This window comes from Labrus bergylta, chromosome 14 (assembly GCF_963930695.1).
Source record: "Labrus bergylta chromosome 14, fLabBer1.1, whole genome shotgun sequence".
Taxonomy (NCBI): Eukaryota; Metazoa; Chordata; class Actinopteri; order Labriformes; family Labridae; genus Labrus; species Labrus bergylta.
Window position 1 is genome coordinate 22436532 of NC_089208.1, and position 27644 is coordinate 22464175.

The window sequence follows — 27644 nt, forward strand, 5'->3', positions numbered from 1 at the left end:
TATGTACTTAATTATCTTTAAAAACAAACCCCATTTAAAGGTTTTTGTCTGGTCTTGTATTGGGCATTATCAGGGGGAGTGTTTGATCTGAGCTGCATGCCAGATGGAATATCAAAGTCACCATCAGCTAACTCACAGACGTCACGTATGAGATTAAAAATTGACCACGAGCGATTTAAAAGTCTCTCCAAATATGGGGCAGATGACCTTGTCTCGGGTCAATGAGGCAGACTACTTTACAAACGTGTTCTGCTCGATTCTCAGCAGCCTTTCTCTTCAGTTGATCAATAACAATGCTGAAGGAAGAATGTGCTTTGGCCCGGTGCAGGTTGTTGGTGAAGGTGCAAATGATAATCAGCACTTGGCATCAGATACCAAAGACTCTGTTTTTGTGCATGCATACTACAGTTCTGTGCACTCAGACTTGGAGAAGTATTTCACACACAAGTTTTTCATGACTCATGCACTGACATTGACTTCTTCAAATAAATGCTTCTGGGATAATTTGACGAGGGTGCTCGTCAATGCAACATTTTGATCAAGCTAAGATGGATTTTTTGGCTAAATTTAGACTGCAACACGTCAACAAGCAGAGAAGAGAGCGAGAGAGGGACAAAGGTGCAGTCGACCTCGTCCTTGTAGCTCCAGCCCCTCTCTCACACTGAGCTCCTTACAGGCACCTGTGTTACTCGAGTACCCTCTCTTGTATTCTCTCCCGTGTTTGAAGGACATACCCATTGTTTACTTGATTACTTAAAGTATACTCAAAGTGCATTAAGTTGACTAAAATCCAGATTTCAAAGACTATTATTAGTGCTGTCAAACGATGAAATGACATACTGAGTGAAAACGTCATAAGATCCAAAGATAAAGCAACAAAGAAAACACTGTACATATTTACTTACAAGTTATATGAGCTACCAAACAATTACAAATATTCATCTCGATTAATCGCTAAATTTCAGTATTTAATTGCAATTAATCGCATTATTAATCGCATGTTTGAAATTCAATTATTTCCATAAAAAAATAATTGTTGAGCTTTTATTTTGAATGTTTGTCCTGTCTTAAGCTGCGAGTACTTTCCTTGTTGTCTGCTTTTATTTTGAAATAAAGTAAGGCCCTTCCTGTAGATGGAAGGTAGGACATGAAGTTAAGCACAGAAACAGGAAGTGGTTAGGGATCCCAAACTGAGGTCAAACAGCTCAAAGGAACGGTAACAAAGGTCAATGTGTGATGTCATAAGGTAGATATTACTTTGGACTCGTCAGCTGAGCTATCAGAGTTTGTTAAAATGAAATGAGACATTCAAAGAAGCAGCAGTGTCCTTCTTTTACATCACTGAGACTGCAGGGAGACACTGAGGACCACTATCTACGGTGAGCCTGAAGGGACAAAACAGCACAAGATTAATTTCAGACCTTAATTAAACGTGACTGACTTGTTAATGCTGACAGCCCTTGTTATTATATATCAGAATAAATTATGTCCTGTACACTTTTCTTTAACATGAACATTCAATAGTCTAAATTGTTTCATGTTCTAATGTGCTGTCGTGTATGGCGGTAGACGTCTTTTGTCATTTATGTTTTTAGGCTCTCGCTGCAAGGCAAATTCCCCCGGGGGCCATAAAAGATTTCATACATACATTCATTCATTCATTCAAGTGCTGCCATGATTCAGCCTCTTGCCTTCATTTCAGGAACAAAGGAGATATACCGCATTCTCTATGGAGGAAGCCAGTTTAACTTTTGGCTGCTTGAACATTATCGAGTCATAGACATAGTTCAAATCCCCGTCTGACAGGAGTCTCTCTGTGTGGAGTTTGCATGTTGTCCTTGTGCATGTGTGGGTTCTCTCCAGGTACTCCAGCTTCCTCCTGCAGTCCAAAGACATGCTCGTTAGGGTAACTGGAAACTCTAAATTGCTCGTAGGCTGGTTGTCTGTCTCTACATGTCAGTACTGTGATCGACAGGCGACCAATCCAGGGTGTACCCTGCCTCTCACCCAATGGTGGCTGGGATAGGCTCCAGCCCCAGCCCCCCCGCCAATTCTGTGTTGTATTAAATGCTCCATATATTTACGTCCTTTTTATAATTTTATGATCCGTTTATGACTCCAAAGATGTGATACATTTACGCTGGATTTAGCATCTTCACCCGGGTATGACCTTTAATCAACGCTTTCTTTATAAAAACAGAAACTGAGCCCTGAAGGTGGAGCTGAGGGAGGCCGAACATAGTCACTTGTTGTTAGTTTAACTGTACTACCTCCACTGACTCTGGTTGGTCTCCTGCTAATAAAAGAGTTGTTTCCTTAAAAACAAGCTTTGAAACAAAATGTCATATTATTGCAGGAAAATCCTTTCATGTCCAACCGTGGAGACCTCCTGCCACGTTTACAATCATTGCATCTGTCATCAAAAAGGTCCAAGCCGGTGATTATACCCCACGATAAGCATGCCACCCATTGGGCTATCTGGTAACAGATGGAGATCCCACAGTGACAACCCCTCCCCCACAAGCCACCAATGTGCCAGTATGTGATTTCAAAGGCGTCGAGATCATAGGAACTGGACCGACCAAAACATCATTTATCAGCTTCTGCCACACAGATGGCTTTTTAAAAGAAGATAAACTGTCTAGTTTAGGACAAATTTGACGGTAGTGTGTCTAATTACAATGTGTGGCCATTTTCTAATAATTTTATGGGACCAAAATTGGGGTTTGAACTTCTGAGGTGCCCTCAACGTCTTACTGTTATCAGACAAAGTTCAGTCAGTTTATCTGAACTGGAAAAAGTCCAGACAGAAACGATGTTAAAGCTGACACATTCAGTTAAACGTATGTTGTTGAGTAATGCCAGGATAAGTCTGCAGAGGGCGCTAAACAATTTGTTCTGCAAATCATGCCATAGCTCCACTGATATGTAATATAATTGATATAAATTATGAAATTATCATAAATTCTGATATATAATTTCACCAGATGGCTTCAAGCCTCAAACTAAGCCGGTGAAAACTCTTACATAGACTCTCTTCTCCAAGCAGTTGAGAGCCCCTGGCAGCCCTGCAGCATTCTGCCCCCCGACACCAGGCTTCCAGAGAACTGGCCAATCGGAAGAAGGTGCGCATGCAGGGAGGGGGGATCTTAAAGAGACAGCAGTTGAAACAAACTACTCTGGCAGAGGCTGAAATTAGGAGCTTTTTTTTTTTTTACCTCCAAATAATGCGAAGCTACTCTATAGGTTTCACAGACTGATGACATGAAAGGTGAACATGAGGACAATATGGGATCTTTAAGCTTATCCGATTTAATTCATTAAATAGGAATTATCTGCAAGTGTTAGCAAGACAACGCAATGACTTTGTAGATGCCACCTTGGTCCCAAGCGTAATATTAAAGGCTATTTTTCACTGTTTTATGGACTTTTATAGACAAAACCATTAGCAGGATAAAATCAATTGATAATGAAAGTAATCAATAGTTCCAGCCCTAAATCCAAGTCAGGCAGAGACACAGTGTATAGGTGTCAAGGTCGGAGTTTGTATTGGAGGGAATGAGAAGTCTGAGAGGAGGAGAGATTGATGGGATGAGTCTCAACACAAAGCCAGTCTACCTGCTACCTCAACACCATAAACTGTAATAAATGTCAGTGCAGGTGGCAGACATGGAGGTGGGTGTCAAGGCTGTGTCACAGCGAGGTGCTCCATCGATCAGTGCTGTCTGCTATCTCTGTATGCCACTGCTCCATTTCCTCAGTGATGCCATTATGTTAATGTGTTTCCGTTTTAAGACACACTGAAGGTTTAGATGAGGTGAAATCTCACTGAACCTCTCTGTGAAATATAAAATTTGAACCTCAGTCTTTAGTAGTGCGCAGCCAATACTGATATCGATATTTCAGCCAATATGTTTCTTAATTCTATCTTCGATCTGTGGAGATGGATACATTTATTGTGTTGATCCACAAAATGCAGTTATCAAACACTTTTGGAAAATATTTATAATGAAGACAAGATGGTCACTCAGCTGGAAAGTAACTAAACATGTACGTGCATCACCGCTCGACACTCTGGGGAGTGATGATACTTGTTGTAATCCATATAGCGCCCTCTACTGGTGAACGAGAACTGCTAGTGTAATACACTGAGACTCAAATTAAATGCTATTTGACTGGTGAATAAATAGTAATATCAGTGCATATCTGCAATAAAATTAGCCGATACCAATAGTCACTTGGTATGCTAATATCGGCCGGACGATTAATCGGTCAGGCTCTAGCCTTTGGTGTCTTTGAGAAACAAAAATATTCTTCAGATGACACTAAGAGCCTACCTCTCAGACTAGTTAACCTGTCCAAACTCATCCAAATCCCTCCTGCAATGCAGCCTGGCTAATCTCTTGACCTTTGACCTAAGTCAGCCTTTGGCATGAGGCAGCTGTGCTTCATCAATTTCACTTATTTTCAGCTGAGAATAAGTGGACCATGACAGCAGCCATCGGTCAGAGGGGTCCTGGGAGGGTGAGGTCAATGCAGGTTGATCTCACGCACGCACGCACGCACGCACGCACGCACGCACGCACACACGCACACACACACACACGCACACACACACACGCACACACACACACACACACTGTTGCTGGGCAGTCTGCATCAGCACAGCTCTCCAGGCACAGACACTTTGCTGTTTTTTTAAAGGGAATAAAGTTTACGAAGGCGTGCCAGACAGCCTTCATAAATTCCGGAGAAGTTATGATTAAAGAACCTCCTCCTAAGAAATCCATTGTTAATCAGCAGAGAGGAACATTTAATCTTTACACACATATACACACATCCTAAATCAATAATCCATCCACTCTGTCGGTCCCTAAACGTCTTGTGCTGCAGAACCATGTAGATTCTTGGCAGCTTTTACTTAATTCTCTTATGGAGCAGTCCTGACATTGCACTCTTCTCACAGGCCTGCCAGAACACAATGTACCTTAAAAGGCACAAATCTGCTGAGTCAAAGTCGTGAAGATGTTGTATTGCTCCATTAATAACAGGCAATATACACAGGCGGATTTATACACATGCATTAGTGCTGAGACTATTTTATAAACATTGGAAAGAATGGATAATAAAATGTTTATCCGACAAGTTATTAAGACAGCTTACCGAGTCTACAAAGGACAGAAAATGTGAGAGTGAAAAATAGAGTCAGCTGCATTAAAGCGCAGATATCAGTGCAACAGTGTTTTGAAACCTCCTGCTCACAACCTTGATATTATGATTCATAAATCCCTTCGCATGGCAGACCACACTTGATCAAAACAGAGCTTAAAACCCTGTTGTTACATCTGCAAACAAACCGGCAGAGAGGCGCTTCTGTTTGCTGAAATTTGAATCGTGCATATTGCATTGTGTCCAAAACCAGGCAGACAATCAGCTTACAGAAGATTAAAAGGGAAAAGAGAAATGCTCTCACTCTCAAAGATGGAGCACAGCCTGTCCTGTGGCCGACACGTTTTTTTTTTTTTTTTTTGCTTCGTCACTGCTGCGAGCCTGCGCACCCTCCCCCACCTTTGTCCAACCAGAACTCGGGAAGCAGGAGCTGACAGGCATACACATACGCCTCTATACAGTTTGAGTATTAATGTCAGAATGGATAACACATGTAATAGCTTGATGACATGTACTGACATAATAGCTATAATATGAGGCAGCAGCTGGCTAGACGGCCCTGTTGTAGCAGGTGAGCACTGTGCATGCACCGCAGGTACAAACATCCACTGAACATTGTTTTAAACTGCCGGTGAATAAAACTACCTTCCAGACATTTACACACGAACGTGAATGGGGAAAAAAGAGAACAAAAACAGGCAGCATGACATCTCAAAGGTGGGTTAGGTGGAGAGACTAGAAAGGCACTGGTACAGTCTACATGAATAAAGTGTCTGGTTGCCATGGATACAACAACCTCTTTTTTTTTTTTTTTTTGTAGAGGCAGAGTCGATTTCTCTCCGAAGCTTTTTGGAAACAAATTTCTGTCTTTACTCATCAGCTTATTTACTTAATCTGACCGGGGCTTTTGTCCTCGAGTCGGGCCGATAAGAGGATCTCTACATGAAGCAGAGGTGACCTCCGAAATATGCAGAAAACCCTAACCCATCAAATGAAAAACAACCATGACAAAGATATTTAAACTGAAAGAGGAGTTAGGCAGGGCAGTCTGAGTAATAGGTCAAGATCAAAGATGGCCGAGCATGACAAATTATTCAAATGCACGTTTCTTTTTTTCCCCCTGTCCTCTCTCAGACTACGTTAATATTTCATGTGCCGCCCTGTTCTAAATGATCATTCCCGTTTCAGTCTTATAGCCAGGCTCCAATCCAAAAGAGGAGGAAACCAGACAAGGAGAGTTAATTTTTTGTTGTTGAGAAACACAGTTTAAGTCACAATTAGTAGACGTAAACAGACCTCCCTGCAGAGGCACGTTTTAGCAGCTGGCCTCTAATAACTTGACCTGATTGTTGCCAATAAGCACAAGAAGCAAAACATAACGGCAAGATTTACTGAGAAAAAAAACTATAAAAGAGTAATGATCTCAAGACAACAGACTACTTGTGCAGGATCCAAACATGGCATAAAAGAAATGGACATAACCACCCTGATGTTACCGACTGATTTGAGGACTGCATTTTTGAAGCCTTGAGGAAGGCAATATGGCTGTCACCTTCTTGTTTTGCTTTTGCCAGAAGTGACCGTATTTGGTGAGGGCCAGGCTGGAAAGTTACTGTCATCCTACTCCTTTTCATTTGCACTAAAAGTAAATCCACTTAGTGTCATCTCTGTTGTTAGCTCACTCGGCTAGACAGATGCTGCCATCTTGTTCTAGGCAGCTGACCAATCAGAATCTTTAACTGTGATCAGCTGACATGAAAAGGCCTTTGAGAAGCCAGGGCAGCTCGAGATAAGAAGTCACAGCCAGCTCTCAGCACAGAAATACAAAAGATAGATCTGTTTTGAATGGATTCATCCTACTCAGCGTATTAAATTATCAGTAGATCTGTGCTGAGCATGTTTCTGCTCGTGGAGCTCATTAGAAACATGCAGAGGCTTTTTAGGTCGGGTACAATCACTTCTATCTGAACCACTTCTCTTGCGATCGCCTCCATCACTGCAACATATTTTAAACGCCCAACATAGTTTTGAATAACTAATCCTTGCATCGTTGCCATTATGGGTCTGAAGACTAAACTTTCTTTTAGTAGGCTGTAAACATGTTAGCTGTTAAGTTTGACATTTTTAAAGATTATTTTTTTGGGGGCTTTTTGTGCCTTTAATGTAGCGTCAGGACAGTGGATAGAGCCGGAAATCAGGGAGCAAGAGAGTGGGGAAGGACATGTGGGAAAGTAGCCACAGGTGGGATCTGAACCCGGGTCGCCCGCCCCGAGGACCATAGCCTCTATACATGGGACGCGCGCACCAACCACTGCGCCACCAGCACCTCTAAGTTTGACATATTTAACAGGTTAACAGGTGGGGAACAACTCACCTTCCATAATGACTTCAAGTTGCTGTTCTTGGTAAAGCAGTTTTTTTTTTTTGCATTTGCCTCACTTTCAAACGTCAGAGGTTGCCACTCAGCAGGGAACTAAAAACATTAGAGTAAAAGTTCCAGACATTTCTTCTCTTGAGGATGTTCCTCTGACTTAAAATACAACCTCCTCTGGTTTATATTAGTGTGTCTTATTCTCTATGATGATAGTTTGTCAGTGTCATAACACATGGGCTGTGCAGGTGAGACAAAACCAGACCCATCACAGGTACTAAAGAGGGTTTCCCAAAAAAAGGTTTCTGCCATACTCAAACCCTTAATTTGTTTATCTCAGCTGGTATAATCGAATCTGAGTCATGGAAAATCTTTCAAACTCAAACTCAAATTCAATTAGGCTTTTTATAGTTCCATTTGGTGCAGACAACATACCGCTGAGGGGGATAAACATGATATATCTGAGACAGAAGACGCATTAACCAAAGATGTTTTTTTACCCCCCATACTTACATCAAAACAATCGTCATGATGATGAAACTTAGATGCCCACTACTGCAGGACAAGACAGAGCTGAGATCCACTTGAGTAACAGCGGACGTGGATGCTAAATTATACAGACGATGACGCAGAAGAAGAACTGCAAACTCAGCAGCAGCAGACACATGAAAGACAGTTCATAAATTGTGCAGAGCCTTTTCATGTCTGGTCATAAAGACGTGAGAAGAGGAGCCCTGCAGCTGCAGCCTTCTTGATCCACCTGATAACTCTGTGATTAATGTGGTCTGGAGACGGGGCAGTAATGGAAAGTCATGTGGAGCTTTCTCAGTATCATCATTGATGGTTTTTGATACGTGTCTCATGTGAGCATCACATATTGCTTGAGCTAAAATCCATTTATATTGCAGGCTGCCTTGATAGACAAAGTCAGTACATGTCTGCCATGTGTAGTATACTACAAGGCCACACTAACCGAGACCAAGACATACCCGAGACCAGAGTGCTCTGAGAAAAGACAAAGACATTTAGGGTTCGAGACCGAGACAAGAACAAGAACAAGACCATAAATATCGTAACAACCTTCCCGTAACACCGGGTCTTGAACAGTCTTGATTTAAAATCCAGAGTCCGTCCAGTCTGAGCCCGAGACAAGACAGAATATAAATGCTTTCGATTCAAAGACGAAACCGAGACCTTTAAAAAGTCTTGAGACCAGGTTTCGAGTACTACAATACACTAGGGATGTCCCCAACTAAGGACCAGATTGGTTGGATTTAGTCTATCTTCGTCTGATCGTCAAATTTCATCTGTCTTAGCGCTCATTGATCCATATTCTTATTTGCAACATACAAGATAAACCACAATAAGCTTCTGGACTTGTTAGGAAATGGTGATAATGATAGGACTCTTTCGTTCATTCATTAAGTTGACGTTATGGAGCCCTCATAACCATATTACAAATGCCTGTTTACAATACAGAAGGCCCAGACGCCTGCCAGTGTGTGCTACGGATCCAACAATCAAAGCAGCCACAATCTACAAATCTGTCAGACCATCGAAAAACAAACAACCATTTTTAGGTTTTTTTTATAACTCAACATTTGAATCTTCACTGAACCCTGAACATAATATTCAAACAAAAACGGTCCTGCTGCATCGACAAGAGTCCTCATGATCCAAACACATCACGTCCATAAATATCTGCGTATTACTCCAAATTTGCACCGGCTGATCCGATTTCTCACTGTGTTTTCTATAATAATTCAACTTTTGTTAGTGATTTTTTTGGACTGTGAAACATCAAAAGTGGGGCCGCACTCTGACCTTTCGATTGGCACCTCGTTTGGCCAATTACCACCTTCCATTCACTCTTCCCAGCCTATAACAGCCAATGAGAGTCTGAATTGAAAGGAGGCCTACCCCTGTTCTGATGTATCTATACCCAGCCAATTGCATGCGACTTGATGGTGTATATCGCTTAGATAGTGATGCTTGGTTGTACACTACTTTTCACAATGCATTGTGGGAAACAATGAGTGCACTATATAGGGTATGAGCATGCTCATTCTTGAATTCGGACACCACTACAGAATGGGGTTTTAACTATATAGTGAATTGTGAGAGATTTCGGACACAGCCTCTGATTGTGGTTCAATATAAATTAATAAATGAACAGTCCATATAAGACAGACCATCCCTGAATTTTAGCATCAATTCAACGTTGGTCCTCAGTGCATGAGTCAAAGTATGCAGCTGAAGTAGTTTTTACTTTGTGGAAGTTGATAAATTGGAAAAACTTTAACCCTCATCTCCCTCTAAATGTTTCATCATGCATGATGGATTCATGTTGGTGCTTTGTAAACAATATACCAAGGAGGAGTGTCTTGTACCTGTTTTTTTGTAAAATGTCTTAAAATAACATTTGTTATGAATTGATGCAATTAGGGATGCATCAGTATCAGCCCTGTTGACAGACATCGACACAATGGAAAATACTGTGGCATGAGTCTACAATGAGTGTGACACCCGAGTCCCACTGTCTGTGTGGTTGTCCGAGCAGTTTTTACAGCGTGTTTACATGGACGGGACGGCGGCTGACTCCTCCCCACGCGTATAAAAGTTGTTTCATTGAGGGACTAGAGAGAAGAAGAATAACATACTGTACTCACTGCTTATTTGAATGTCACATAAGCGTTTTTAGATAATTTCATGTAAATTTACATGCAGTGTGAAGATACAAGCCAACTAAAGAGTGCTAGCATTAGCATGCTAACACAACAATGCAGTGCAAGTTGTTTTGGTTTCATGCTGGTGCTCAAGGGCACATTCTTCCATTAATATGGGATGGCTGGTTAGTAAATGTGCAATAATTTATTGGACTTTGGTTGAAAAACAAACAAACTCAAAGTGAGCAATTAACAGACCAAGACAGCGGAGCGAAGGCTCGGGTGAATTTGTTAGCCACTGGCTAATTTTGGCTCTGAGACATCATCCAAACATCACTCCATGTTGTTCTTAAACCATCAACCATTTTTACTTTGTGTCTCAAGATGCAAACTAAGAAGAACCCGTTTAGCATCAGACATTGGCCCATAAGTCCTGTACACACTAATGCATCTGCTCAATGCAGCTCCTCCACTGCAGTGAAGACTCTTCAGCAGTCTACGGCGGGAGCAGTGAAAGCACAATGTGCTCGCTCTCAGCAGCACACACATTACGCCTCTCTATCCTCACTGTCAATCAACACACCGGCAGCGATTGATGAGAGTCATAAAAAAAGTAGCTTTTCATCATCACATGCCCGAGAAAACACTGGAGGTGATTGAATTATTTCCATAAGGAGTCAGTGTTGCTTACTTACTAATAACCGCAGCGCTCACGTGTGTCAACCAACACCCCCTTCGCCCCCCCCCTCCCCCACTGACCTGCCGGCAAGCACACATCAGCAGGCGAGTTTTGGAAAGGAGTGCTTTTATACACACCACTCAAAAACATAAACAAAACCAAAAACCGAAATAAAAGCACTTACAAAGCAGTTGAGCATGGAGCAGGACACCCTTCCTGCGAGGCTCATGTCGAGGAGAGGCAGGGCTGTGCCTGGATGACACACAGCCTACAGAGCAGCAGCACGACCAGAGCACGAGGAGCCGGCATAACCATTCTTCTCCCAGCCAGAGCCTCTCCACCCCTCGGCCACTCCAAAACCCCTCCGCCTGCCTCCCTGCTCCCCCTCCCACCCTTTTGGATGGTCCCCCTTCTCAAAAGGTGCCGCGGGACAACACGCTAGTCCCAGCTCTCATTCAGGAACGAACCCCGCCACCCCCCACCACTCCCAAAGCAGCACGCTGGAGTCTGCAGACAGCCCCTGTTGCACTACTCAGAGAGGGAGGATAGTCCATAAAGGTAAAAACAGGAGAAGAGGTCCACCTGATCACGTCAAACTGCGGAGAAGCAAAAGAAATGACTGCAGATGAGCCATCAAACTGTAACGAATGGATGAGAGGAAACTGCAAGAAGAAAGAGCAGGAGAGAAAGGAAGACAGAGAGGACTGCCGGATGCTAAGCTCCACCCTCTGCATGCGCATCCATCCACCTCCCTCGCTCATATTCACATGCGCACATCTCTCCCACTGTCTCCCTCTCAGCCTTTACTCCTCCCCCACTCCCTCCTTGTTCACCCTTCACCGACATCTCCTCATAAATACGCTTCCCCCCCAGCAACGAGGTTTTGAAGCCGGCAACCAGAGGATGCTTCGACTGCCATGCATGGATCATCAACCACAGTGGCTATTTTCACAAGCACACACGGTATGCCAAGCTAGCATGGACACATACACTAGTCCAGAAAGAAACTGTAACACACAGGTAAAAGAGAGACACCTGAGTCAGTATACTGTCACAAAACAGGTGAATTGGCAGCAATGGACTAAACACAGGAAGAGGTAGAGGACAGAGGAGGGAGGGAGGAGAGTGAGTCTATGCGGAGATCTCCAGTGACACAGCATTCTACAAACACCTCTGTCTCTGAACGTCTTATTGTCTGAAGAAAGAGCAGAGCATCCTCGCAGTGAGCAGAGCGCACAGCTGCAGCACCTTCCTCTGTTTCAAACGGGGAGAAGGTCAGTGGATGTTTATGATGTACACGGTGTCCCAGATATGATAAGGGAGGGGGGGGTGACACAGCCCCCCGCCCTCCCCCTTCCTGTACGTCCTCCTCCCTGCCAGAGTCGTGACAGCCATGCGCCTTCAGCTGCATGACCCCGAGTTATGTAATACGTATAACATAGTACACGCTGCATAGGCTGTATGCACGCCGCAGTACTATCAGAAGGATCCAGTTTACTCTATACTGCTATCATTTAGAAGTAGTACAGCCTAAATTTAACAGGATGATTGTTCAGGGGTTATTTAGTGTTATAAATAATAAGAAGTTATATGTTTTATTAAATAAAATTATTATTAAAAATGAAATGTGGACTTTATTAACATGAGATACAAATGAAGTAAAATACATGGAAAAAGGGAAATAACACTGACATGGCCGTTTTGGACGCCCCTCGTTTTTTACAGGCAGGTGTTGCAGTGATGGAAGCGATCGCAAGAGAAGTGGTTCAGATAGAAGTGATTGTACCCGACCTAAAAAGCCTCTGCATGTTTCTAATAAGCTCCACGAGCAGAAACGTGCTCAAACTAGGATCAATATTGGAGATGATTTTGAAAAATGGAGAGAGGTTAGAACACAGAAAGGTTTACAGACCGATGCAGAGCTGGATAAACACTGAAGCTTCAGTGTTCACCACATGGTGACCTGCATGAACATCAACTCTGGGGGGGGGCTCTCTACAATGTTTAGAATTTTCACTGCAGTACCTATTTTAAACACTAGGTGTCAGAGTTACATATTGCTTATTTAAGAGAACTGCAGCAGTGAATAAACTAGATATGATCCATATTAAGAAACCAATACAGTATGTTTTTCTGCTAAACCCTAATCTATAACTTATTTTTGTAGCTTTATTATTCTAATAAAGTATCCTGTGACCTTTTAAGAGGCCACATTAAAGGTCTCTGAGTTTAAATTACAGCCAAGAGAAAGATGTAAACCCCTATTAATGATAGAAATCACGTATCGCAAGGATGCAGTTATGTAACAGTATTTCAGCCCATTATTTAACCGCATGGCTTCAACATATGTTCCCTGCACAGTGCACATGCATCAGCTGCTGCTTGGAGGGCAGTGCTGCCTGTCACGCTTCAGTAATGAGTGAAACTGCATACATTGACGAATCATTTTTTATCTCCAAATTCAAGAATGTGACTTTTCTAAGTCATTGTCTGAATTAAATCATTTTGTTGAATATCAAGGGAGGGCAGTAATGTGCTGCAGGAGGCATGCTGCATCTCACTCATGTGCAGTATGACTTTCATCTCATCAGGTTAATGGACTCATGCATCTAATGCTATAAAACGCACTTCCATAAATCAAGCAGGGCTTTACAGAGAATCATTTTCATGTCACATGGTAAACCTGTGACTAGTGGTTAGATCAATTCCCTCGAGCAAAAATGAAGAAGTGAAAAAAAGTCCTCTGCAATGCAGTTTCACAGAAACACGCTTACTTTCATGTGTTAGTGTTTGCCGGTGCGGCACTCCTTTGTTCATACAAGTAGAAGTCAGGACAACAAACACTTTGGAAACTCCATCAGCTTATCTGTCCCGGGACAGAAAATCTCTCAACACCTCAGTCAGTACGGTCGATTTCTTTGGCAGGAGCCCAGCGATTAAGACTTCTCTTACCCCGGACAAGTGCAGCCTCATCAAGTTTGAAATCCTGCGGGCTTCCCCTCCAAGAGAAGGAAGTGAGAATATCTAAGACCTTTATCTCCTACTCAGAGTTTTAATATAACCTCTGAACAACTGAGAACAAAACTTGTGTTTTGTTTTTAAAGATTTATTTTTGGGCTTCCTGTGCCCTTAATGGAGAGATAGGACAGTGGACAGAGTTGGAAATCAGGGAGAGAGACAGAGTAGGGAATGACATGCCAGAAAGGAACCACAGGCCGGACCCGAACCTGGTCCGCCCACTCTGAGGACCACAGCCTCCATACATGGAACTTGTGTTTGAGTTTAACAATAAATCGTCAAAAGAGTACAGCTCATGCTTCCAAAAATATTTTCCCGTTGATCCACATGAAGCCAAAAGCTGGATGGACAATCATAGGAGTCTCTGAATAATTGCATTGCAGTATGTGATGAGTGGGGTCCACAGTTTGAATACTCCCTGATCTCCGCCTGCCCAGCCCCTACCCGCCTGGACAGTCTGCCAAAGTGAGCACCAGATTTGGCCTCTTGTGTCTCAGGTGTTATTTTAGGAAAGGAGGGCAGCGAGTCACCAACGCAAAGTGTCAGCCTACACGTCGACACACAGATGTAGAAGTAGTATATGAATTAGATATGAGGAATGAGGGTGTGTGTGTTGTATATGAAGCCTTAAGCTATCCAAATTCCAGAAACGACTTCCCGAGTTGTCTTTGAATGCATGCAGTTTGCACGAGTTTAAATAAATAAAAGTCAAACAAGCCATACTTACTGTTCTGCTGTTTGTGTCCTCTACAGAATTAACTTTAAGCTCTTCTCTATGTTTCCATCTCTTTGCATCGCTTACATTAGCTTAATTTTTTTCTCCTCTTGGTCTCAGCTCGTGTTGCTGGGTTCTAATGATGGTTGTCTTGATGGTTGGGTTAAAGACGATGTTGGGTATTTCGTTTTATGGGTTCTTTTTTTAATAGATATTTTGGGGGCATTTTTGTCCTTTAATGGACAGCCGAAGAGAGACAGGAAACGATGGGAGGAAGGCAGCAAAAGGCGGAGGTCGGTTCAAAACCCACTGCTTCGACGAGGACAACGGCCTCCTAACATGGGGCGCGTGACTCAACTGCTAGGCTATCCGGCGCCCCGTTCTTGGGTTGTTCTTTCTTCTGTCTTTGGGATCTTTTACTTTGTTCTTTTTATGCATTTGCTGTCCATCAAAGCACTTTGCAGACCTGAGTTTTTTTAAAGGTGCAATATAAATAAAGTCTTGTGTAAGTGTTTTTAGATCACGGTCATTCCCTGTCAATATGCAATGTGAAGCTACGAGATAACTAAAGAGCGCTAACTCTAGCCTGCTAACACAACAATGCAAGACACAGGCAATGGACAATTTTGTCCGCCGCTTGCGCCTAAGTTCTCCATGTAAACTCAAGAGGGGGGAGGAGGTTGAAGGTGTGTCGCTTGAGGATAACGTAGGCTTCAGTGTGGCCAAACAGCAGTTTGTTTTGGTTTAATGATGGTGCTCTACTGGATCAAAAAGTCACACATTCTCCCTTTAAGCTGAAGCAGGATTCATCTAAAAAGATGTGTTCATATGACGACAAGCAGGCTTTCTCATATAAACATGCCAAACATGTAACTCTTTGCAGAAGTTACGGTCAATAGACTCTAAAAATATAGAAACAAAAATAAACAAAACATTTAGTATAACTTGAACCGACTGAAAAGGAGGAACAGGAAACACTAAACAGTGATAGCAGGACTTTGAGAACCAGATCGAGGGTTAAACAGTAGCTACAGTGCCATAAAGGAGAGAGGGTCAAATCATTAACAACAACACTGCATGAACTATCAGCTGTTTATCCTTTTTGTGAGCCTCTGGTGCATTTTAAAAAACACACCAAAACAAATAAAACAACACCTGTGCATTAAGTGACCTTATCCTTATCTGAACAGGTGTCACTGAATTGGGCAGAAACACTGTGTCAGTCTTTGCATGCTTCCTGAACACAAACTTCACAAAGCAGTTCAGCCCCTACAAGGTAGCGTTACAGTGCATTGTGGGTAGTGAGGGCAGGGTAAAACAACCCAATTGTCCCTGTTTTCATGCTCCTATTATCCAACTGACAATACGGCAGCATGAGTGAACTCAATACTTCCTGTTTTGCTGCAGAGAAAAAAACAACTGGAGGCTGGGAAGCAATTAAGCGCTGCCTCACAAGACGGGATTAAGCGTATCGTGTTACCTGTGGAACAAACGTCTCACAGAAGATAACCGTTAGATCAACAGCGACTGACAACAGATGGAAATATCATTAGCTGTGACCACACAGACACTCGAAAGTGACCTACTAATGCAATGAAATGAAATGCACCAAATGTCTCTGTATGTGTCCAGTTTTTGTGCAACTTTTCCTTAAACATTGCTTTTCTGATCTGCAGCAATCAAACTCATTACCTGTTGCAGTGACTTAGAAAAAAATACTAAGATGTGTCCAGTACACCTGATAGCACATGCAACATTACCATGCCATGCAACACACTTATCAAGACAAGATCAGTGAAACACATGAAACCGAGCTTTAACACGGGACTAGCCCAGAATCATCTGAGATCTGCGCTCTCATTTAACTTGCCTCGCTGGGCACATTATTTTGTCCGTCAGCCCCGCCATCAATTAAGCCCAGAGCTCGAGTGTGTGTGTCCCATAAAAAGGCTGAGAGCTTGGCGGACGGCCAGGGTGGCATTCTGTGCACGCAGTTGACCAGAACCACGGGACACACATCCTCCTGTGACACTTCCTATTTCTGTCCCATAAAAGCTGCACACATTAGCTTCAAGAGGAATTTATCACTCATCTGGTCACTGCTTCCTCCCTCTTAAAGCACTGGCTGTCCCGGCTGGACAACATGCACTGTATGTGTACATAGAAAAAGGAGGGGAGGGGGGAAGAGGACATTCAGTGCCCAGAGTTCTACCCGCAAAATAACCAAGTATACTACTACTATTACAGCATACAGTAGTTTTCATGTTCTCTGCTAAAAGTGAAATAGAATATAAGTCTGCATGTTTCCAAAGCTCTGAGAGAGGGAGCGCTTATGTCAGATATAATATGCACCCTCATCATATCACTGTAAACATTATATACACTGAAGAATAACTGTTTTAAAAGAAGTAAAGCTTGTATTGCTCACTTGAACTTTAAGCAGAGTCGTGACCCACTAACAGTCTTGCATCATGCCCATTTTATTTGCTATGCTTCAGTGTAATTACAACCTTCAGGCCATGACTGCAGCGTCACTTGACAAACCACTTCTCGTCTTCAAATGCACGACTAATTCTCACACTGACGTCGCGGCTTTAAGCCGATTCAACTCGTTTAAATTCTTTAGGGATGAATCGTTATCTGAATGAATGAAGAAACTCTTGGGAAAAACCTGCTTAGTTTTAAGAGCTTTGTGTATTCATGTTTCCTCAAACTCATTTGTAAATGATAAAAAAAATTCAGACCCTGAAACCTCTCTCCAGATATGTTCACAGACAGAAACGGGGTAACTAGAAGCGCGATGAATGGAAACTGTGACATGCAAAGCTTTAGATCTACAATTGGACAATCAGCTCTCTCCATTTAAGGCTGAAAACTATGGAGCAAGAATTAAAATCTTTTACCATAAAAAAGGTGAAATTCTGTCTATAAGCCAACCAGAGCTGTTCCCACAGCTGCAGGAAAAAAACATCAGTCCTGGGGGGACAGTTTTAACTGACAGAGCCAGCTCCATTGCCGCTGGTTTATGTGGATTTATGTGATTGAATGTTGTATCTTTTATACTCAGCTTGTTTACCCAAAGACCCAACAACAGGACAAGAGTTGGAAATTAGCAACAGCCTCAAACTCTCTGTGCAGCACATCAGTTTCATGCTTCAAATTAAAACTGTGTTGAAATTGCATCGTCCCTATTAAATAATTAAACTCAAATTCAAATACAAGAAATAAAAAGTGCAGTCTCAGTTGTTGCCAGAGAGCGTAATAGCAGATAGTGCCCACTAGAGGGCAAATAAACAGATCTCGGGTCAGCCCTTCCAGTAGCAGAGCACAGGAGGACATCTTCATCACTAGATTCACTACATCACACCAACATTTATATTCAGATTCTGGACATAAAACTAAGATTTGCATTCAGTTAATGGTGGCAGCTCAGACTGTAGGGACCTGGGTTGGGAACCGGAGGGTCGCTGGTTCAAGTCCTGGTATGGACACATTTTTTTAAGAAGTTGGTCTGGCTGCTGGAAAGGTGACAGCTAGCTTCCTGAGTAATGCTGAGGTGCTCTTGAGCAAGGCACTGAACCCCTGACAGCTCTGGTGGGCTCCCTGTGTAGCAGCCCCACTAACTAACATCTGTCCACTAATGCATGTCCACAGCTCCTGTTTCTGCAGGTGTGTAACTTGGGGTCTATGTGTGTCTCTCAATAACAGAGTGTAAATCAGACATTCCCCTCTGGGATTAATAAAGTGAATAAAGAAAGACAGAAATAGAAAGAAGTGATCATTAAATGTGTAGCTCATGTATTGTATAATTTGAAATAGCACGTGTTGCTATGAGCTTGTTCTTGTGAATATTATGTTAACAGTCTTGTTGTGCAGAATGGAGAGTTGTGCAGGAGACACATGTGGCAGGGAGCTACATCAAAGACTTCACATCTGTTACTTGTCAGAGCACTTTTACTGATGCAGCAGCGCCTTCCTGAATGAAACAAAACAATTCAGTAAAGCCGATATCGTGCTGAGGAGACTTAACTTCTAGAGTGGAGAAAGATGCTGCCTGAGGATGAACAACTACTTGGAGTAGCTAATGCAAAGTTTACATGATCTGTCACTGGCTTCATGACCATGTTAATTGTTAGAACCTGAGCGCAAGCTGAAGGTGCTGCTCCAACAGCTGAACCTCATTTTTCTGTAATAGAGTTTTCACTTTTACTTAAATTTGTACATCATTCAAAAAAAACTGATGCAGAAATATTCTTATTTGAACTTTAAGGCAAGATACTGTATTAATTGTGACATATTCTCCTCCTCTTCAACCAGTGTAAAGAAGTCTCAGAGCTCCCCAAAACGTGTGTAAAGTGTCTTGTTCTAAATTCACTCTGATCCTGTATTTGATCATGTCTATAAACCCCTCTATTTCAGCCCTGCTCAGAACAGGCTGTTTCTGTGTCTGTACCTTTAAATGTAAATGAGCTGTGTCTGACCACGCCCCCTCTCTGGAAGGGCTTGGGTGGCTCGGGCTATCTCGCTCCATGTCCTATTGTTTACGGTGAGAAGGCAGACTCAGAGGGCAGAACAAACACCTAGCTGTGGGAGTGTCACCCACCTGGGGGAGGGGTTACTGCCCTTTGTGATGTCATGAAGGGAAAATCTCCAAACGACCTGTTTGAGCACCCATTTTCTGAAAAGTGGAGCAGGCAAAAGACGGAGAGGATGGACTTTTCTCATCATTGGGGGGTTTGTAGACAGACAAGAGACACATATTAGAGGTAGAGGAACATGGAGAAGTGGATTTTGCACCATATGTGACCTTTAAGTATGGTAGTTTTGAGATCGAGGAGCTATTTGCCCTCTGGAAATTCACAGTCAGCTGACATTTTACCTGCCCAATTGACCTATCAGTATGTTTTGTTGTTTGCAAGCCAAAAATTTGTCGGCTTAAATTTCATTGAACTAAAACGTAAACAAAGGTTTGGCCCAATACTGTAAGTGAAAATGTTGTCCACCTTGTATTGCTCCTGCATGTGATCAACGAGAGAAAAGCTTGATCAACAGTATGAAGGACAAAAAAGGACCGTCATAGGAGACATTTTAGAAAATAATAAAAACCGTGCAGCTCTAAGCCACATATGTGACTCGTTACCAAAAAAAGTGACAAAAGTTTTTGTAGCATGTTGCAACACCATGTTCTGTGTAACACCCTGTGGGAGGGTTGTGCCATTTCCTGTATGACAGCGAGTCCCAACTTGCCATCTTATCTACAGAATGCATGAAGGGAGCTCATAGGAGCATCCAGATAATCTACAGCAGCTTGTGCAAACACATCAGATCCCCTCCCCTGTAATGTGATTGGCTCACCATGCTGCCTGCCGGTGTTGTAGACAGTCGGAAAGGGCGCTCCTCGTCAGATCCCTCCCTCTCCTCCAGTCTACTGGGCTCTACTGTGCCAGTAATGGTTCCTGCAAACACAAAAACACACTCTCTTCAGACATGGTGTGTGTGTTGTGTGTGCGTGTGTGGGTGGCTTTGGAGTGTGTGATTGCGTAAATGGAAGGATGCCAAAGACAAGCCTTTCTTGGTCTTAAGTGCAGCAGGAGGAGCAAAAGCTGACAATGAAATCCAAGTTTTCAAGAGGTCAAGTACATTTTTATTTTTTATTGAACCCTATGCTACCTCTGCAAAAATCCTGGCTGCCTGGTTCAAAAAGAAACAGCCTGTACTCTCAAAATGAGGTCAAGTCAGTGCAAACAAGCTCCACACATGCAGCGCTGCAGACATGCATGCAGCCACATGCATGAAGTCGGCTCACCTAACCTGACCTCATGGGAGCAACTTGCAGAAAATGTATACTCAACATTCTCTGAGAGATTACTGGAAGCCAAACAAGATATCTTCAGGCCAAGTGTACAGCAGACGTGGACAAAGTATACAACTTTTCTCCACACCCATATACACCCACGGGTGCTGCCAGTCAGGTGGATAAGATAAATTATAATAAATGGAAGATATCGTTAAACAGTTAACGATAGCTGAACGGTGTTGTGCATTCCTAAAGTGTCTCGACATATGAAAAAGCAAGTTTAAAAACAGTAAAACTCTTAAGAGTCACTGCATGAAAAGTAACTTTGCACTGTGTTCTCTCTTCCTGTGAAGTCAGGATGCTCGTTGAAAGTTTACTAAGAAGAGAATTTAAACAAACAGGAAGCCAGACTAAACACAGAGTGTTCCCTCTCCTGTGTTTAGGAACAGAAATATCTACTACACATCGATTACAAGGAAACAACTTGATTTAGGACTGAAGTGCTCACTGTCCCACTTTCCTACACTAGTTTTTTTTTTGTTCCAGACACACCCCCTTTTGCACACGCTCCAAGATAAATAAATAAAGGAAAAGATACTACTCTCGACTCATAAAAAGTAACTCGACGTCTCTCACCTGAACAGAGTGCTGCAGAAGCTGCAAACTTTTCCCTTTCAACCTTTTAAAGTGAATTTAAAGTCAGTGTCTTGCTAAGTGGCTGCAGTCTCCGTCTCCCAAAACACTCTGGTTGTAATCCAGAGCATGACATACCTCCCTCCCTCGCTCACTCACTCACTCCCTCGCCTTGTCTCTATTGCTTACTCGTTCTCCCGCCCACTCTCTCTGTGCCAGGCCACTCAAAGCGAAAGGAGCCATACTACAGGGCACGGGGCCGCTCTCTTTTTACCCACCTCAACTCGTGACTCATTTTAACAACAGGGAAGGCTTTCAGCTCTAATAGGTAATAAATACAGAAATCACCACATGTAGGCAACCGGTCATAATTGTTTTCAAAAGAGGTAAAATATCACACTCTGGGCGTTGTGAGTCACCTCCTCATGCAAAAAAAAAAGAGCCAGACAATTGAACTACACACAAAGAACGAGAGCTGAAAAAGAAATGAGGCGTGAGCTGAAGTCTGATTGGATTTGTTAAAACTGATTCAGTGTTATAACAACCGAGTAAAAGCGAAAAAGAAGACAAAACCTTCTTCCTGCGTCAATTACTTGGTCGTTTGAAGAATGGAGAACTTCAACGCACAAAATATCTCAATAAATTTAAAAAGGACTAAACTTATGTTTGTTGTTGTGTTCTTACATTACCCTTAAAATATTTCCAACTTACGCCAGAGAAATCCTTTATTATACAGTTGTAACAAGACTGGTGTGGTCATGGACCCCGCCATGACAGACACGACTTTATCGTTTATCGTTGCCGCGAAAACACTGGATGCTACGTCACAGACCGCGACATGTGCTGCTACTAAAAGCCGCCGCACCGTTGCTGTATGTGCTGCTGTGATAAAAAAAAAAAGTCATGCAAATTATACTCGGATACATAAGCTTGTCTGTAAACACATTCTCTTCCTCAGGTCGGTTTCGCCCGGTCGTCTTGACTACGGTCAACTCAGACCGAGTCCGTTGTCATTCTGTACGCTGCTGCTCGACCCAGATTAGACAACTTTAAAGGACATTGAGTAGAGATGTACAGAACCATTTTGTTTCCGTTCCGATCCGATTCTGATACACATGTACTGATACCGATATTTATTTTTATAATAACTTATATTGTAATGACTGATGTTGGTTGTTATTTGTAAGGTTACACATAGCGTTAGTAAACCCAGCATTGCATTTCTTATTTAAAGGCAGAATATGCGATTTTTTGATCCAGCAGGTGTAACCCTTGAGCACCAGCATGAAACCAAAACAACTTGCGGTGCATTGTTGTGTTAGCATGCTAATGCTAGCGCTCTTTATTATGCTCATATCTTCACACTGCATGTAAATTTACCTGAAATGAGCGTGATCTAGAAACACAGTTAAGCAGTGAGTACAGTATGTTATTAATTTTTTCTCTAGTCCCTCAATTAAACAACTATGAGCTGGCCTGCCGTCCCGGCGATGTAAACAAAGTGAAGATAGGACTTGGAAAGCTCAGATAACATCACAGACAGTGGGACTCAGGTGTCAACTGTTGTAGACAGTCATGAATCAGTTATTTTCAGAGGATATACTTGATTTCTGTTATATTTAAGTGTGAAAAATCACATAATCTGCCTTTAAAGAGCAATAATTTAAATCTTGTCAGACCGTTGTCATGGAGACGATTTGTGGACCCTTCTTACACTTCAGTCTGAGAGGCTTCAGAGTGAGACTGAACGAGCTTAGAATGTTTGAAGTCGCCAATGACCTTTCTTGATCAGTGACAAGGATCAGCGCCGTCAGTCTGATATACGATCTGTAAATTACGTCAATATCGAACCGGTCCCATTTTCTTGTTAGTTTTTTTGCAATCGTGCACCCCAAAGTTTTCTAACTGATTGAGTATGCTCCTTTTTTGCTGTTAAGAATATCCATCCATTTTCCTCCGCTTATCTGAGGTCGGGTCACGGTGGCAGCAGGTGCAGTAAGTCAACCCAGACTTCCCTCTCCCCAGCAACACTTTCCAGCTCCTTCTGGGGAATTCCGAGGCGTTCCCAGGCTAGACGGGACATATAATCCCTGCCCCAGGGTCTCCTCCCAGCTGGGAATATATTTTAGCCAATTAGCTCACCTGTTGGAGCGCTGTAGGTCATGTGGAATCACAAATACCGTCCCTTCATGCAATCTTTCAAAGCTGCAGCCTCACTGTGATCAACCTGTCTCTGCATTGTTTAGAGAAAATCAGCTGACAGACTGGTCGTCGACCTTAACTCCACGTGCTCATGAATCTGACATCAGTTTATCTGATATGATAAGAAAAAAAAGGTTTTAAATAAGAGGCAGCACCTTTGGTGTTATCTTATTTTTAATGAGACATATTTAACATAATCAAATGTCTTATCTTAAGAGTCCACACACTGTAAGGTGTGTCGTGTTTCTCTGAACACAAAGGGGAGGAGAGAAAAGCTGCTATTGATCGCAGGTTAGTACCACACCTTCTTCAGTATTTGGCCACGTTTATTCATGTCAGATCCTGTTCTGCTATTGTTACTGCTGCATACTGTACATGACTTTCATTCAGTGAACTAAAAATACATTTCTGAATATTTCAAGGCCTCGCTGTTTCAGTAAACTACTGAACCGAATCGCCTCACAGCTGTCTGCTCAATGAAGGGTTAATAAAACATCAGTATGCACAAAGTTTGCAAATCTGTCAAACGGCAGAATAAAGAAGAAGAAGCAACCATGGCGACCACTGGTAGACTGCGTCCATCCTGCTAATTGTGAGGGCAACAACGACCCTCGTCCTATACTTCCACATCTACCGTGCAGCTTAGAGGATGAAACCGGCCCGTGCTGTGCCAGATACAACGTTTTTTGAAGCAACAGGAGCCGTTTAGAATTACGACGTATAGCGGTCCACTTCCTTGTTTGAGCATGGTCGCGTTCACGTCTCCCACAGACACATGAATCGTGCTAAAGACTGACTCTTCAAGCGTACGCGGGCATAGTACCAGAGTACGGTACGCTTGTGTTCACACTGATCAAATGAACCAGACTTTGAGGTTGAGAGTACTTGGATCTGGGCCCAGGTCACTAGTGTGAAACCACCCTAAAACTCAATGCTTTTTTTTGTGCTATTTTTAAAGATTAGTTTTTGGGCTTTGTGTGCCTTTAATTGAGAGATAGGACAGTGGATAGATTCAGAAATCAGGGCGATAGAGTAAGGAATGACATGAGGGAAAGGAGCCACAGTTGGGATTCGAACCTGGGCCGCCCGCTTGGAGGAACAAGGCCGCCATACATGAGGCGCGCGCACTAACCACTGCGCCCCCTCAATGCTTTTTTTACATATTATTAGGATCGGTGCAAAAATTCTTCTCACGTTTAAGATGGAAGTCAAATGCTTTAAATTGTATTTACGATAGCTCGATTAGTTTTCTGAGGAGGTGATGTAGTTTCAGGGGAAAACATTGAGAGAAATGAAAATCAGTTACTGTAAGTATTTCAAACACTGGAGTGTTAAACGGTGCTGTCATGCAAATAAAAAAAAAACATCATCATTGTAGCATCTGTCTCTCCATCCAGGAGGAAATCCGCTGTGAGGTCTTCATGGTCCTGACCCAAGCTATATGCCGCTCTAAACCAACATCCCTGACAATATCACCGCCTGCGTCATCACTTCATGACTTCTCTCTGGGACACTTATGACATAGATGAACGGGGGCAATGTGAACTGAAGTTAGTTTGCCAAAGAAGAAGTTGACCGAAGAAGTTGACCGTGGGATAAAAGGAGAAGAGGAAGACAGTGGGACAATGTCTGACCGTGGTGAAAAGAATGAAAGTAGATAAGAGGTGAAACTGAAGCCAACTGGGAGTGAAAAACACTTAAACCAGACACTCTGTTTCGTGATTACAATTATCGTTCGTTATCTTCTTATTCCCAAATCTTCATCAGCTGAATGCTTTTATAGAGTCGATGTGAAGGGGTCAGGTCTGAGGCACGAGAGCCAAAGCCTTTGACAACACTCAGCTACACTTTTTGAGTGTGATGACATGGACTTGAGCATCCCTGTATACAAGTCTTGTCGTGGTTCTGATCATCTTCAGGTTCTGTTGTTTACATGCACACAGAGAACACTGGCTATTCATGATCAACACTCGTATCCTGGTTTATGAGGACTGCATCTTATTTGTTCAGACGCCTGTGATGTTTATTTTTTACAACACAAACTGCTGCAATTTTGAAATCGGACCAAAATAGGACCGCTAGCGTAGGCAGACTCTGCAGAAGTAGGACGCTCTCGTCGCAGCCACCATGTTTGTGTAAATGGTAAATGAACTTGAGCTTGAATATTTCTTTACCAGTCTTTTGACTACTCAAAGCGCTTCTACACCGCAGGTCACACCTACACATTCACACTGATGGCAGTAGTGTAGTATTAAGTAACCCCATTCACACACATTCCCACGCCGCCAACAAAGCAGCAGGAGCAACATGGGGTTAAGTGTCTTGCCCGCGGACACATTGGACATGTGGCTGCAGGATCTGGGGATCGAACCTGCGACCTTCCTGTCGAGAGACGACCGAATACCATGCGAACAATTCTTAAATTTCAGTTTAAAACATTACATTTGAAATCCTTACAAGTTTTTGCTACTTCCTGTTTGTATGTGAAGCCAGCGCGAAGTTCAAACATATTTATTTGGAATAATTCTAATTTTTATGCATTTTTATCTATTTTTTGATTAAGAAATGTAATGATGGGTTTACTACAGCTTTATGTAGCCTTACACATAATACCAACATCAACAATATTAATTGTGATTTTCTGTCTGTTATGAATCAGGATCTGAATAAAAGTGGATCATAAAAGTATTTATCATTTGGCTTCAGCTAAACCAGTTTCTGTTCTTCATTGGTATATATAAATGTACAAAAAATTCCAGTACAGTTGGGGCTTTCCTCTTATCGAAACAGAGACATTTCCAGCATTACCGGTAAATTACATATAACAGGTGACCCGTTTAGTTTGCCTCGTGACACAAAAACAACAAGTGTACACGTATGATAACCGGGACAAAGTTGAAACACCTTTAAGGTGAAAGTGAAAGTGGGCGACAGCCTCACTAAAGACTGTCTCTGTACAGGGAGGCGACTAGTTTAGTCAAACCGAAAGTGTGTGTGTATGTGGAGTGTTTGCGAAGGTTAGCATTATGCTAGCTGCCGGATAGCACCAGTGGTAGAAATTGTGTATACAATTCGCTAATTTGCCCCATAAAACGACGAAACAGTTTACGGTTCACATGTCAAACACGAGTTTAAAGCCCCGATAACATGTCACGACCAATACATTATCCAGAAGTTACTTAATTTTACAGAATAAATCGAGTTACTCACTCAGAAAGGATCAGCTGACACAACGGTGACTCAGTAGACTACACCACTTCCGCATTCTCGCGCGATGACAAAAGCGCTCGCCAATAGCAAAGCAGCAAACTGAACATTCTAGACCAATGGGTCGAGAGGGTCTTAATCGGCCAATCAGAGTCTACAACAGTCAAACGAGTGGCTCTCACACACCCACAGCGGAGCCAATCAGGAGCCAGAGAACAAATTAAGCGCACCAATAGAAAATCACAGCGCGGCACAACTGAAGGCACACAAACAGAGAACGGTACGTGCGCACCGGCACTCAGAGCTGTAACAGTGGAAACCCGGGAGGGTTTAAAAACATGATAGAGAGTTTTTATTCCTTCTTTTAACTGAAATTAAGCGCTTTCATTAATTTAAAAACTTCTATAAAAACATTACAAACATGGGTTATGAAAATAAAAAAAGAGTAGCATTGAGGTCACGGTTTAAAGATGGCAGCGGATGATTTTTCAGGTAAATGCTACTTGCTAGGCTAAATTTCAATAAATACCACCCATACTTCACAGTATTTATCACTGAATGTAAAACACTTTATTATGACCTTAAATCCAATTATCAAGCTATACATACTATATACCTGATTGAATATTTATTTAAAGACGAATCATTTTGAGTGCCCTCTTTTATTAGTGTTTGATTTATGGATGCACTTCCTCCTTTCAGACACTGTTGAACCATGCAACATAAATACATCTGTGCAGCTGTACGTAGGTCTCATTTTACTAATAAAGAGTTCATTTGCAAAAACAGATAAAAGTCATTCTGAAACAGTGTCCTGAGAGTTTTGATTATAGAGCTGTTATGTGATCCAAAATCTACAAAGACCCAATACAGTCTACACACAGCTTCAGTCTGAGAGATATTACCTGAAAAATAAACAATGAATAAAAAAAGTTTGCTTTTGCAAATGAGCTCTTTAGGTGTTTTTTAAACTGTACATAGGTTTCTATTCTGATATTATCTATCTATCTATCTATCTATCTATCTATCTATCTATCTATCTATCTATCTTGTCAGATAACTTCTTGTGATCCAGGAGTTCTGCAGACCTCTTATTGTATAACCCTGTTCGTCTCTCTCTCCTGCAGCCAGAGGCGGATCACCGCATGGGCAAAGTGGGCAAGTGTCCAGGGCCCAGCAAGTACCAG

At 42.4% G+C, this 27644-nt stretch overlaps 1 protein-coding gene across 2 annotated transcripts in view; it reads right to left on the bottom strand.

The window, feature by feature from the left end:
* The window catches only part of mtmr4 (myotubularin related protein 4), a 52428-nt gene extending 29201 nt beyond the window's left edge, over positions 1-23227 (bottom strand). For both annotated transcript variants that reach the window (XM_065962700.1, XM_065962699.1), the window contains exons 1-2: positions 23191-23227; positions 19974-20074 (exon numbers count right to left, since the gene is read on the bottom strand). In XM_065962700.1, the coding sequence (XP_065818772.1) occupies positions 19974-20074; positions 23191-23212 (123 nt within the window). In that variant the 5' untranslated portion in view covers positions 23213-23227. The remainder of the gene's footprint in view (positions 1-19973; positions 20075-23190) is intronic.
* Positions 23228-27644: the final 4417 nt, after the last annotated feature.